The sequence below is a fragment of the Motacilla alba genome, chromosome 5 (genome assembly GCF_015832195.1).
Source record: "Motacilla alba alba isolate MOTALB_02 chromosome 5, Motacilla_alba_V1.0_pri, whole genome shotgun sequence".
NCBI classification, from domain to species: Eukaryota; Metazoa; Chordata; class Aves; order Passeriformes; family Motacillidae; genus Motacilla; species Motacilla alba.
The window spans coordinates 7,955,963-7,968,881 of record NC_052020.1 but is presented as its reverse complement, the minus strand read 5'-3'; the positions used below and the strand labels follow the sequence as shown (position 1 = coordinate 7,968,881).

General features: G+C 48.2%; 2 protein-coding genes across 2 annotated transcripts; both read left to right on the top strand.

Annotated features, from left to right (window-relative positions):
• The first annotated feature begins 4,280 nt into the window (after positions 1–4,280).
• Positions 4,281–5,207, top strand: LOC119701840 (olfactory receptor 1440-like). Its single transcript, XM_038138992.1, has one exon. The coding sequence runs from the start codon at positions 4,281–4,283 to the stop codon at positions 5,205–5,207; it is 927 nt and encodes a 308-aa protein (XP_037994920.1).
• Positions 5,208–9,671: 4,464 nt separating this feature from the next.
• Positions 9,672–10,634, top strand: LOC119701841 (olfactory receptor 1030-like). Its single transcript, XM_038138994.1, has one exon. The coding sequence runs from the start codon at positions 9,690–9,692 to the stop codon at positions 10,632–10,634; it is 945 nt and encodes a 314-aa protein (XP_037994922.1). The 5' UTR covers positions 9,672–9,689.
• Positions 10,635–12,919: the final 2,285 nt, after the last annotated feature.

Here is a 12,919-nt window from a genome sequence, read left to right as displayed (position 1 = left end):
GGAATGCTGGGGCATCCCTGGGAATGCTGAGACATCCTGGGAATGCTGAGGCACCACAGGGAATGCTGAGGTGTTCCAGGGAAAGCTGAAGCAGCACAGGGAATGCTGAGGTGTCTCAGGGAATGCTGAGGCATCCCTTGCCCGGGGCACTCGGCAGCACAGCCCTGGTGTGGGGCAGGAAAAGGAGAGTCCTGGGTTAGTGGGATGGTGTTTCTGGAAGTCCTGGGTTAGTGGGATGGTGTTTCTGGAATGGAACTGGGAGAGGCGCTGATCTGCCATGGAATCAGGGGCTGCTTTGGCTCGGAAGGGAGCACAAGCTCATTGGCACTCTCTTGTCTGATTGCACAGCAAAGAACAGCCCAAAGTGCCTCCTCACCCTCGTGGACAGCAGGAATGTCCTCCAGAGCTCCTGTTGGGGAATGGCACTGGCTGCTGGGAGCTCTGGCAGGAGCTCCTGGAGCCCAGGTGAGAGCAGCACTGGGATCATTCCCGCTGCTGCTGGAGGCGGTTTGCTCTCAGTCAGGATGTTCCTCTGGTTGGTGTTTTCACAGCAGTGTTCCAGGGCATGTTTGGGCGTAATTCCAAGAGTTTTGAAACAGTGGAGAAGCAGAGGGGAAAAACTGTGAAGCTGATCCATTTCTAGTAATTCCAAACTTGTCCCACAGCACCATTCTAGATGAAACCTGGGTAAGGGACAAAGATGCAGAGGAACAAATGTTCTAAAGCCCCCTGGATTTCTGACAGAGCAAACCTTCCAGTAATCCCAGCTGATGTCTCAGAGAAACTGTGGCATCCTAAGGATTTCCAGGAAAGAAGAAGAAAGACAGAGATGAGGGAATAAGTTTCCAGTTAATAACGATTTGATGGACATGGAAATGATTCTTGTATGTTTGATGCTTCCTTTTTTATTCCTGGAATAATTTTTAAGTGATTCCTTTAATCATCTAAATTTGGGAGTTCAAATTTGATAGGAAACAATACAAAAGAGATGCATGGTGAAATAATGGAATCATCCTGAAATCCCCAATGGTTTCAATGGGAAAGGACCTTAAGGATCACCTCATTCCATCCCCTGCCATTCCATCCAGAGCCCAGGGTGCTCCAAGCCCCATCCAGCCTGGCCTTGGACATTTCCAGGGATGGAGCAGCCCCAATTTCTCAGGGTTTTGGGCACAGGAGGGAATTTCCAGCAGGAGCTGAGGCGTTTCCTTTGCTCTGTGCAGCCCCAGCAGGGCTGTGGGGGGCAGAGGATGTGGGAGCAGGAGCTTTGCCCGCTGCCCCGGGGGAGTCTCTGCTGCCCCAGCAGAGCAAACATTTGTGGTTTAAATCCCCTTCCAAGGAGCTGCCAGGGCAGGGACGGGAATGGGCCAGGAGCAGGGATGGTGCCAGGCACGGGGGTGACATCCAGAGGGTGCCAGCGGTCCGTCCCTGCTGCCCAGGCTGGCAGGAGCAGGCTGGGGACTGTCCCTGTGCTTGCTCTGCAGGATGAGGAAGCCAAGCCTGGCGAGAGGAAGATGAGGAGGTGCGGGAGGATGGAGACAGCGGCCACCAAAGGCTGGGGAAGGCACAGGTCCAGGTAGGAGATGCTGCCTTCCAAGGAGGGATTGGGGCAGCCCCCCATCCCTGTTTTTGTGTGCAGTTGGAATGAGACCTCAGGTGCTGTTACTTGCCAGCTCACAAGCTGTGTAGCTCAGAGCCTGCAGCCCTGAAGGGCCAGGCTGTGCTCAAACAGAGAGCAGAGAGCTGGAGTCATTTCCTAGCAGGGAACTTGACTTGGAAGCTGCATTCCAAACTCTTGTCCACATTTATTTTATCTCCCACATGGAGATGCCTAGAGAAGCAGCGGTGGGGTGTTCCTAACAAAAGAACATTCCAATCCATCGGTGGCAGAGGGCTCAAAATTAAAGTGTGAGTGGAGGTGCCTTTAGGGCACTTCCAATTCCTCAGTATATGGATGAAATTTAAATGCAATACCCAAATCCTGACAAGCTTGTATGAACTCCAAAGTCCCCACAAGTGTTTTAGAGCCTGGGAGGGAGACAAAAGTCTGGAGTCTCTTCCCAAAAACTAGCTGCTGGTTTGTTTTGAGACAAGGGGGTTAGAAATGAGAAGGTAATTGAATAATGGTTTAGACTGTGTATATTGCTTGTATATTGGATATTGGATATCGTTTGATGAGGCATAGGAAAAATTGTGTATTCCCTGGGGCTGTCCTTACGGAGAAAGGTTTATTTATGTGCCCTGGGTTTATTCACTGTATCTTCACAAGGGCATTTCATTGAAGTGCCAGAGGTGCCTTCCTTGCAGCCTGCAACTTCCTCACAAGGGGAAGAAGAGGGGCAGACATCGATGTCTTCTCTGTCCTAGTGACAGTGACAGCACCTGAGGGAGTGGCCTGAAGTTCTGTCAGGGGAGTTTTAAGCTGGGTATTTGAAAAATGATCCTCACCCAGAGGGTGGTTGGACTGACTCCCCAGACCAGTGGTCAGAGCACCAAGTCTGACAGGGCTCAGCAAACATTTAAACAATGCTCTTGGGTACATGGTGTGGCTTTTGGGGATGGGTTTGTGCAGGGCTGAGAGCTGGACTTGATGATCCTTGTGGATCCCTTCCAACTCAGCATATTCTGTGGTTCTCTTGGACTCTTGCAGCCAAACTTCATAGAATCCTGGAATGGTTTGGGTTGGAGAGGACCTTAAAGCTCATCTTGTTCCACCCCCCTGACATGGGCAGGGGCACCTTCCACTAGACCAGATCCCTCCAACCTGAGCTTAAACGCTTCCAGTGATGGGACAGGTGAGCAGTGGTTTGGGTCTAAGGAATTTAGAATGGGTAGAAAGGTGGTCCATCATCTCTGGTGACTGGAACTGCTGATGGATATCAGCTCCAATGGGACTGTGCCCCACCAGTGAGATTCCCCTCAGCTCACTGGTGTGATAAGGCCAAACGCGGCATTTTTAGAGCTGAACATCTCTGGAACGCTCAAAAATTTGACACAACAGGTGGGGTTTTGCACTGAGGTGGCTCTGAGGAGTCCCCAAAGCCCTGTGGCTTACTCGAGGTGAGATAATCTCCTCTGTGTAATCACCTCCAAACTCAGAGAAGCAATAACAACCTGCTTTGGGCTTTGTCACTCTCCTGGGGCTCCAAGAGCCGCTAAATCCCCAAGTTACATGGAAAAAGGTCTTTGCTGACAGTGGTATATTTTTAAATTCACCTGCAGAGCACCTTAATATCCACTCTGAAGAACATCAGGAGGGAAGCAGGGAGAAGGCAGAGATGTAGGGGAGGATCATCCTGGAGAACCACGAGTAAGGACAGCGCATGCCAAGCCACCCATCTCCTGTCATTTTTCTTGCAAAGAAGAAACAGCTTCAGTCTTCATCTCAGCTCCTGCCTGGAGGCTCCTGAGCTCCAGTTCCTACTTGTACTCTGGGCTTAGCACCAAATCCAGGTGTGTGGTGAGGACACCCCATTGGAACACTCTCTCCGGGTGCATCTCACTGACAACAAAGGGCTCCTGGAGGAGGACTGGCAGCTTTCCTGTAAGGAACACTTACGGATCTTACTATTGCTGATATAAGGCATGTCCAAAAGGTGATTTTAAATTTTTTTTTCCCCAAAAAAAGAAATATTTTCAGGAGGAGATTGCTGAGCTTTGGGCGTTGCATGTTTTTGTTTGAAGACTGAAGGAACAGAATGAAGAGCTGGGAAGATCTTTTAGGAAAATCATCAGGAGGGAGGGGAGACTTCAGAGTCAGGAAGTTTTGGGTACTCCTTCTCTGGAAGTGTTCAAGACCACGCTGGACAGGGCTTGGAACAACCTGGTCTGGTGGAAGGTGTCCCTGCCCATGGCAGGGGGTGCAATGAGATGGTTTTCAAGATCCCCTCCAACCCAAACCCTTACAGGATTCTATGGAGAAGACAGACAAAGCAGGTGGTTGGCAGATGTCAACACAAGGAAGAAGAATCAATTCTGTGCTTTTACAGCTTTTGTTGGGTTTCTCTGTGTTTCAGGTTGTGCTGGATGATTTCAAAGTCCCAGGCTGAAGACACACAGGGGATTGAAGGCAGCACCAAGGTAAAGCTCTTCAGGGTTGTGTAACCCACAGCTTCTCCCTACCCATGCCATGACTTCCACCCAGCACTGTCTAATCTGTGCCTAAACTCTTGTTTTAGATCTTGTAGGATTGTCTCCAAACAGATCCCACTGCAAAGAGGGTTTTCCAGCTGGAGGAAACCTCCAGCAAGGAGTTCACACAGACAACACACTTTGAAGGAATGCCAGGAAGCAATTGCACCCAAGCAACTGAGTTCAGCTTGGCAGGATTCACCGGGGACCTGGCAACTCAGGTCACCCTCTTCCTGCTCTTCCTGCTCACCTACCTTGTCACCATCCTGGGGAACCTGGGGATGATCGCCTTGATCAGAGCCAGTGCCCTGCTCCATTCCCCCATGTACTATTTCCTGGGCAACCTGGCTTTTGTGAACCTCTGCTCTTCCACCATCATCACCCCCAGGATGCTGGCTGGGGTTTTGCTGGGGACAAAGGGAATCACCTATGCTGGGTGCATGGCTCAGATATTCATTTTTGGCCTGCTTCTGGTCACTGAGTGTTCCCTACTGGCTGCAATGGCCTATGACCGATATGTGGCCATTTGCCACCCCCTGCTCTACCCCCTTGTCATGTCCCCAGAGTGCTGCTCCCGGCTGGTGACCGGCTCCTACCTCCTGGGGCTGACCAACGCCGTGGGACAAACCATCAGCATGTCCAGCTTGTTCTTCTGCCGCTCCAGCGCCATCGATCTGTTCTTCTGCGACATTTCCATGCTGATCTCCCTCTCCACCTCTGACACCACCCTCAGCCTCGTCATCCTGAGGACTTCTTCATCTTTGCTCGGTGTTCCCAGCCTGCTGGTGGTCCTGGTGTCCTATGTGGCCATCATCTCCACCATCCTGAGCACCAGCTCAGCTGAGGGCAAGCGCAAAGCCTTCTCCACATGCGCCTCCCACCTCACTGCCCTCAGCACCTTCTACGGGGCATTGATCTTCATGTACCTAATCCCCAGGTCAGACACCTCCAGGGCAGGGGATAAATGGGCTGCTGTGCTCTACACTGTGGTGACCCCCATGCTGAACCCCCTGATCTACAGCCTGAGGAACCGGGAGGTGAAGGAGGCTTGGAGGAGACTCAGGAAAATAAAATGAGCTTGGGCATTTAAACATTGTGGCCAGATACAACGGAGATGTGGGTGACATGCTGGGATTTTTGTGAAAGATGTAGAGAGACATTTTTGGGGCCTTCTGCACTTTGATTTAGGGGATGTGCTGGCTGATTCAATATCAGCTGAAAATAACAATTTCACTCCAGTTTTGGTGTTTGGATGAGGCTTGGAGCAGCCTGGTCTAGTGGAAGGTGTCCCTGCCCACAGCAGGGGGTTGGAACTGAATGAGCTTTGAGGTCCCTTCCAACCCAAACCATTCCAGAATTCTGTGACACATTTGGTGTTAAAGCATTGCATATATGAAAAAACCCCAAACCCTCCAAGCAGTGCATTATCTCACCCTGTGCCAGGTCCATGGTGAAATCCAGAGAGATGAGACTCTCCCAGAGACTCAGAACAGCTTGGGATGGAGGAGAAGCTGCTCAGTTGGACTAAATCAGGCCAGAATCAAGGTAGTTTGCTGATTTATTGATGACACAAAATTCACAGGCACTCAGAGTCACTCAGCTGAATCCTTTGTTCCCAAATCTTGCCAATAATTCCCTGGTTATTATTTAGTCTGGCTGCCTGGCTGAATCCCCCTGAGCTGTTTATGCTCCTGTTCCTCTTTTCTCAGCTGTGCTGAGCCCTCATGCCAACCCCAAAGGGCCTCAACTCACATGTCCACAGATGTGGAGACAACATCCTCAAGTTGCACCAGGGGAGGTTTAGGCCGGAAAGGGAAAATTCCTTCATGGGAAGGGCTGTCCAGCCCTGGAACAGGTTGCCAGGGCAGTGGTGGAATCCCCGTCCCTGGTGGGGTTTAAAAGGCATGTGGATGTGGCACTTGGGGACGTGGATTAGTGGTGACCTTGGCACTGCTGTGGGAATGGTGGACTTGATGATCCCAGAGGATTTTTTCCAACCCAACCAATTCTGTGACTCTGTGATCAGGACCATGAACTGGGATCTCTTTGTGGATCTCCTGCTGTTCTCACACCCTTCTGCTGTCCCTCAGGTCATTGTTTAATTTAGGTGCAGACAAGATTGTACATTTTTTCTTTAAATAGGACTAAAGATTATTTTTAATGTTAAATTTAATTGTTAAATTTAATGTTAAATTTAATGTTAAATTTAATTTAAAACATACCCCCCTCCCCCCCATAATTTTTAATTGATTAAAACATTAAGGCATTTAAAACATAAGCCTCAGAGCAACTCTCTTTGCTCCGGGGCCTTACAGCCGTTGCTTGGCATTACAAAAAATATTTGAAAAATATTCAATATTTTAATAATATTTTGAGAAAGCATTTCATGGTTTTAATTTCTTTGTCCAGCTGGTCTTGCCTCAGCCATCACCTGACCTTTAAACAGGAACATGAGCCCTTAGTGAATTAAACCCCGAGTCTGTGGCCATGGCACTGTCACTGTGCGTGTTGTGGCTTTGTGCTGGAGCTGCTGCTCTCAAAACCAAAAGGTTTGGGGTTGCTGTGCAAGTGGGGATTGGGGAAATCACGGTGAACTGTGTCCGACTTCTGTGGGAACAGCACCTGACCACGCATGAGAGGATCTGGAGCCACCCTGTGAGAAGGAGATGGAACGTCCAGCATTGATGTTTGCTCCTGGTGGACACACGTTCCTCAGGGCTCATCCCGTGTCCCTGCCCATGGCAGGGCATTGGAATGAGATGGGCTTCGAGGACCCTTCCCACCCCAGCCATCCCGGGATTCTCTGGCTGGTACAGTTTACTCCCCGTGAGTCTCCCGAGCCCATTTTGAAGCACACATTGCAAAATGGCTTTTGAAAATGAGGTTTCCCGGTCAAAAATGGGCAGATGGGAACCAGGTAAGCTTGGAAAAGGGGAAATGCTGAGCATTGTCCATCGGGAGCAATTGTGCCAGACACTGGGGCAGGAGAGCAGCTGTGGAGGTTGTAGTGGCCACCAAGGTGGAGATGAGCCATCAATGAGTGTTCTGAGGGCAAGGACATCCACCAGCAGCTGGAGAAAAGCATTGACAGCCACTCAAGTGACATCCTGCAATGAACCTCTCACTGAGAGCTGGAGGAGCAGGGAAGGAAAAGGTTCTTTGGGAGGGTGAGAAGAGAAATATGGAATTAGAGAAGAATTTAAAGATCTTCCAAATTCAAGCCTTTAGCAAAAATCCTTTTTTTTTTTTTTTTTTTTTTGGTGTTTCCTCTTGGCAGTGTTGTGTTCCCAAATGGCATCACCCAGGCTCTGCAGGCATCAATTCTGATGTGCTGCAGGCATCCCATCCCTAAAACTCCAGAGAGAAACCTGGCGATGGATCCCAGGGCCTCTGGAGAAGGCTCATTGTGTGTTCAGGTGCCTCAGAGACCCTGTGGTAATTGGTCGCGTGGGGATGGGGTAAAACTTAAATATTCCAGCCACGTTAGAGGGTGGGAACAGAAAACTTCCTGGTTTTGGCCACACTGATGGAGCTTGTGGACTTCAGCTCAAGGACCTGTGAGTATCTTAACAATCAGAGAGGGTGAAGTTTTAAGTGGTTTTGAGACAATTTTTTGCTGGTTGGGGAAAATTGTCCTTCCCAAGTGTTTGCAGAAGGATACAATAACAACTCCAGGAAATTGCAAAGATTCTTCCTGATTGCAAAAGATGTATTCCAGTACATCTGAACCTTCATTCCTAACTCAAATTTTGGATGAATACTCCTCATACCAGCAGAATTAGGAGGCACACTCTGGGCAAATTGACTGAAGGGTCAATCTGAACTTTAAACCTTAAATTCAGCTCATCATTATCACCAGAAAATGTAAAAATAAATTGCAGCAGGAAAGTTCCTGCCAATCATCCTGATTGGCAATTGCAACACTTCCCCAAACCCTGGGCTGTCTCTCAGTCCCTGAATCTCCATTTCTTACACCAGTTCTTTTTAATTCCCTGTGATCCCAGGAAATTATTTATATATTCTAAGAGATACAGTTAAATGTATGTAATTACATGTAATATATAAAATAAAATTATATGTGTTAGGAAAATATTTATATTTATTAAGTAATTACATCTCTAACTGCAAATATAAATTAAACCTCTATATTAACTTTATTTCTATAGCAAAATGTTCAAATATTTAATTATATATATATGGTGGTAAATAAATCCTCAAGCTGCCATTTAACTTCCTGAAACTAATTGAGTTGTTTTAACTAATGGTCTTTATTTACCAGTGCAGGTCTCCTCTTTAAGGAGCTGCTTCCAAAGTCATCCACTCCCAAGGGAAATTTCCTCCTCCAGGGCTGGGCAGTGACAAACCCCTTGGTGTTCCTGTGAATGAGGACTACAAACAGCAGATTTTTTTGGTCAAGTTTTAATGCTTTTTGTGAAGGCAAATTATTCCCGTCTTCCACACTAACACTGGGTTTATTTCTCCCGGGAAATTTTGGTCTGGGAGATAAAATCTGATCAAGCAAAAAGGGGCCTGAGATGTGAGGAAACAGGTGAGTTTTAGCCAAAATAAGGCTGCAAGGGAGTTGATCTGTTGCAAGGAGAGGACTTGAAGCGGGAGCCTGTTCTCACAACAAATAATCAGCCAGGCTCAGGGGCTCTGAGGTGAAAGCCAGGAATTTATCATGACATCCACAGCTTGGGTTGGAAGGGACCTTATGGATCCTCCAGTGATGATCCATGGGCAGGGACACCCAGGTTGTTCCAAGCCCTGTGCAACCTGGCCTTGAAGATCAATCATTGCATAGCAGCCCGACCTGGATTATTTCCCAAATTATAAATCTTCTATTTATTTGAAATGTATTATCAGCATCTTACTCCCCGCAGTTAATCATGGCACCACAACATTTTTGGGGCCTCCAGACTTTTAAAACCCTTTTCTTTCTCCATGTCACACTTCTCACAGGAATCATGCAAGTATCACCATATTTAAAGGGGGTTTTAATACAAATATCCTGTTTGAACCTGAATTTCAGTTTCACAGGAAGGAAGAGAAGAAATTTGGTTTATTTTAATTTGTTCTAACTCTCCTAAAGAAAATTTTAAAGATGTCCTGATCTCTCACCAGTGCTTTGTCTCCTTTGGATCTTCTAAACCAATGAGGTTTGGGGTTGTTTTTTGGGTGGTTTTTGTTGTTTTCAGTTTGTTTTTTCAAATTCATAATGATTTCTAAAGTCAGAGAAAATTACTGGGGTTAATGCTTTGAATCTGATGAGTAATCATTCCCTCAACTTCTTCAGGAGGTGGTATAAACCTTCCACTGTGCAAAGTGATTTATCAAACCAAATCAGTGGCTAAGCCAGACTAAAACCATCAGAAACAAACTCAGTAGTGAACTTTGACTACTTTAAAATGTATCTTGAACCAAACAGTAAATTCTGCAGTTCCTGCATCTCCAGGCTGTGTTTGCTGATAAAAACACAGCCATTTTTAACATGTTTGTGCAGAAAACAGGAATATCCTGACTCTCCATCTCGGCTTTCCCACAGCACCTGCATTAGGATGTCAGCCAAAGGAAATGGAACCACCAGAGCTCACTTTGTCCTCTTGGGGTTCTCTGAGCAGGGCCATGTCCAGGTTGTCCTGTTTGTGGCGTTCCTGGTGATCTATGTGATCACCCTGCTGGGGAATGTGGGGCTGCTGGTGCTGATCAGGCTGGCTGCCCAGCTCCACACCCCCATGTACTTCTTCCTGAGCAGCCTGTCCTTCCTCGACCTCTGCTATTCCTCCTGCGTCACTCCCAGGCTGCTCCGGGATCTCCTGGACGAGGACAAGGTCATTTCTCACGCCGCGTGCCTCACGCAGTTCTATTTCTACGTGGCCTTCGCCACCACCGAGTGCTACCTCCTGGCTGCCATGGCCTACGACCGCTACGTGGCCGTCTGCCGCCCCCTGCTCTACTCCCTCTCCATGTCCCCAGGGATCTGTGCACTCCTGGTGGCCAGCTCCTGCCTGGCTGGGGCCACCAACGCCGCCCTCCACACGGGCCTGGCCCTTAGGCTGAGCTTCTGCGGCCCCAAGGTCATCGACCACTTCTACTGCGAGGGGCCGCCGCTCTTCGCCCTCTCCTGCACGGACCCCGCGCCCAACGAGCTGGCCATGTTCCTCACGGCGGGCTTCAGCCTGGCCGCCACCGTGCTGGCCATCCTCCTCTCCTACGCCTTCATCCTGGCCGCCGTCCTGGGCACGCGCTCGGCCACGGGGAAGCGCAAAGCCCTCTCCACCTGCACGTCCCACCTGGCGGCCGTGGCGCTCTTCTACGGATCCCTGGTGTCCATGTACTGCCGGCGCAGCTCCAGGAGCTCCCGGGAGCGAGACAAGGTGGCCTCTGTGTTCTACACCATGGTGGTGCCCATGCTGAACCCCTTCATCTACAGCCTGAGGAACCAGGAGGTGAAGGCCGGGCTCTGGAGACTGATGGGGACGAAACACTCAGCTGCAAATTAGTATTTCCTTTTTCATTTGTGTTTGCTGCCTGGTGTTTTAATTTCAGGGATTTAAGCCCTTCTTGACCACTTGTAGAGCTTGAGGGCCAGGGACTCTTCATCTCTTCTGATTACAGCTACTTGGGACCATTTCCTTCTTTTAGGGAAAAAAAAAGAGAAACTTTTCTCCATCTGCCTGATTGTGACACTCTCTGGTTGTTTAGACATCAGGATATCCCAGATAATGTAAAAATAAAATGCAGCAGGAGACTTTCTAAAGTGTTCTCCCTTCTTCCCAGTTAGCAGTTGCAGCACTTCTCCTAATCCCCAGCTGTTTCCCAATCCCAGAATCTCCATTTCTTACACTGGTTCTTTCTACTTCTCTGTGATGCCAAGAAGCCAATTATATATTTCAAGGACAAATTTATATAAATTTAATAATAATAATAAATAAATAAATATATATATATATTACAAAAATTATATAAAGAAATTCTATAAACAAACTTTCTTTATATATATAAAGAAATATGTAGTAAGATCTTTATACATAGAAATTTATATATATAAAAAGAAGTGGGACATAAACCCTCAGGCTACCATCAAACTTCCTGAAACTGATGGTGTTTACTTACCAGTGCAAGTCTCCTGCTGAAGGAGCTGCTTCCAAAGTCATCAATTCCAAGGGGAATTTCCTGTGTGCCACCACAGGCCGGGCAGTGACCCAACTCAAGGCCCAAGCTTGCTCAAAGAGCAGGGAGCCTTCATCTGGCATCTCCTGTGGATCATGGTGGAATTGCAGCTGCTGCTCCCCATCCCAATATTTTGTTCATATTTTGGTTTTATTATTAAACAGGCTTTGCTTAGTTTTGAGCAGCTGTGTGATTTCCCCTCTAAAATAAACCGAGACAGAGAGGAAGGAAAAAATAAACTGTGGGAAATACAGTGAAACAGCATAGAAGGAGTGGCAGGAATGCTGACCAGGAGCAAATATGGGGTAGAAACAGTTACAGAATCCCAGAATCATTTAGGTTGGAAAAGCCCTCTAAGATCATGGAGCCCAACTGTTAAGCCAGCTCTGCCAAGGCCAGCACTAACCCGTTTCTGAGCTCAGTCTGTAGAGGTCAGACCTGAGAGGTCAGACCCTAAAGGGGCTCCTGGAGAGCTGCAGAGGGACTCTGGGCAAGGGCCTGGAGTGGCAGGACAAGGGGAAATGGCTTTTAGATTGGATATTGGAAGAAATCCTTCCATGTGAGAGTGCTGATGCCCTGGCACAGGTTTCCCAGGGAAGCTGTGGCTGCCCCATCCCTGAAGTGTCCAAGGCCAGCCTGGCCGGGGTTTGGAGCAGCCTGGGACAGTGGAAGGTGTCCCTGCCCATGGCAGGGGGTGGCACTGGATGAGCTTTAAGGTCTCCTAACACAGTCCTGTGCCAACACATTGACCCTCCAGCTTTTTGGCTCCAGGGCCTGAACCTGACAAACAAAGCATCTAGAGAAGTTCTCTTTGTCTTTTAACAAGGAAGAAAGTTTCTTCCTTCCTTGTTTTCCTTTGCTAATTAGTCTCTAATGGCTCATTAAGATGAATGAAACAAGTTGTGGAAAAGCACTCTGAGAAGTTCCATGATGATGATTAGGAAACTTTCTTGGCAAAGCCCAGAAGATCTTGTTAAGCTGGTGATCCCTTGAAGGGTGGTTGGTCTCCCAGGATCACTTCTTGCTCGGGGAATGGGAGCAGCATCCCTTGTGCTGGAAATAGCTGTGAGCACCTGTATGGTGGGACCCTGGAGCTCAGACCTGCTGATGGGCTTTCTTAATTCTTCATTTAAACCTGAAAACCTTGAACTGAGGGAGAGTGGGTTTACACTGGAAATAGCAAAGAAATCCTTCCCTGGAAGGGTGGGGAGGCCCTGGTACAGGTTTCCCAGGGAAGCTGTGGCTGCCCCATCCCTGGAAGTGTGCAAGGCCAGGTTGGACAGGGCTTGGTCTAGTGGAAGGTGTCCCTGCCCGTGGCAGGGAGTTGGAATGGGATGAGCTTTAAAGTCCCTTCCCACCCAACTTTGATATCTATATTTGACATTTATACCTTTATCATTTAATGATATCAATTCCAGCTTCTTCATCCAGGTCCAAATCTACCTTTCCCACTTCCCCCCAGAATTAAAACATCTCTTCTGTTGTTTTTCCCCAGAGAACAAGGAGGCTACTCACAGTCCATTTACTTTTCAAACAGAAGTGAATTCTCATGTCACAACATCTACAAAACAACACCAAAGGGAAAAGTTTTCTGGTTCCACCTTTCCCTGCTGCA

What these genes read in the sequence shown, in the direction of transcription:
- LOC119701840 (XM_038138992.1), top strand. Translation starts at nt 4,281, where the DNA reads ATGCCAGGAAGCAATTGCACCCAAGCAACTGAGTTCAGCTTGGCAGGA.
- LOC119701841 (XM_038138994.1), top strand. Translation starts at nt 9,690, where the DNA reads ATGTCAGCCAAAGGAAATGGAACCACCAGAGCTCACTTTGTCCTCTTG.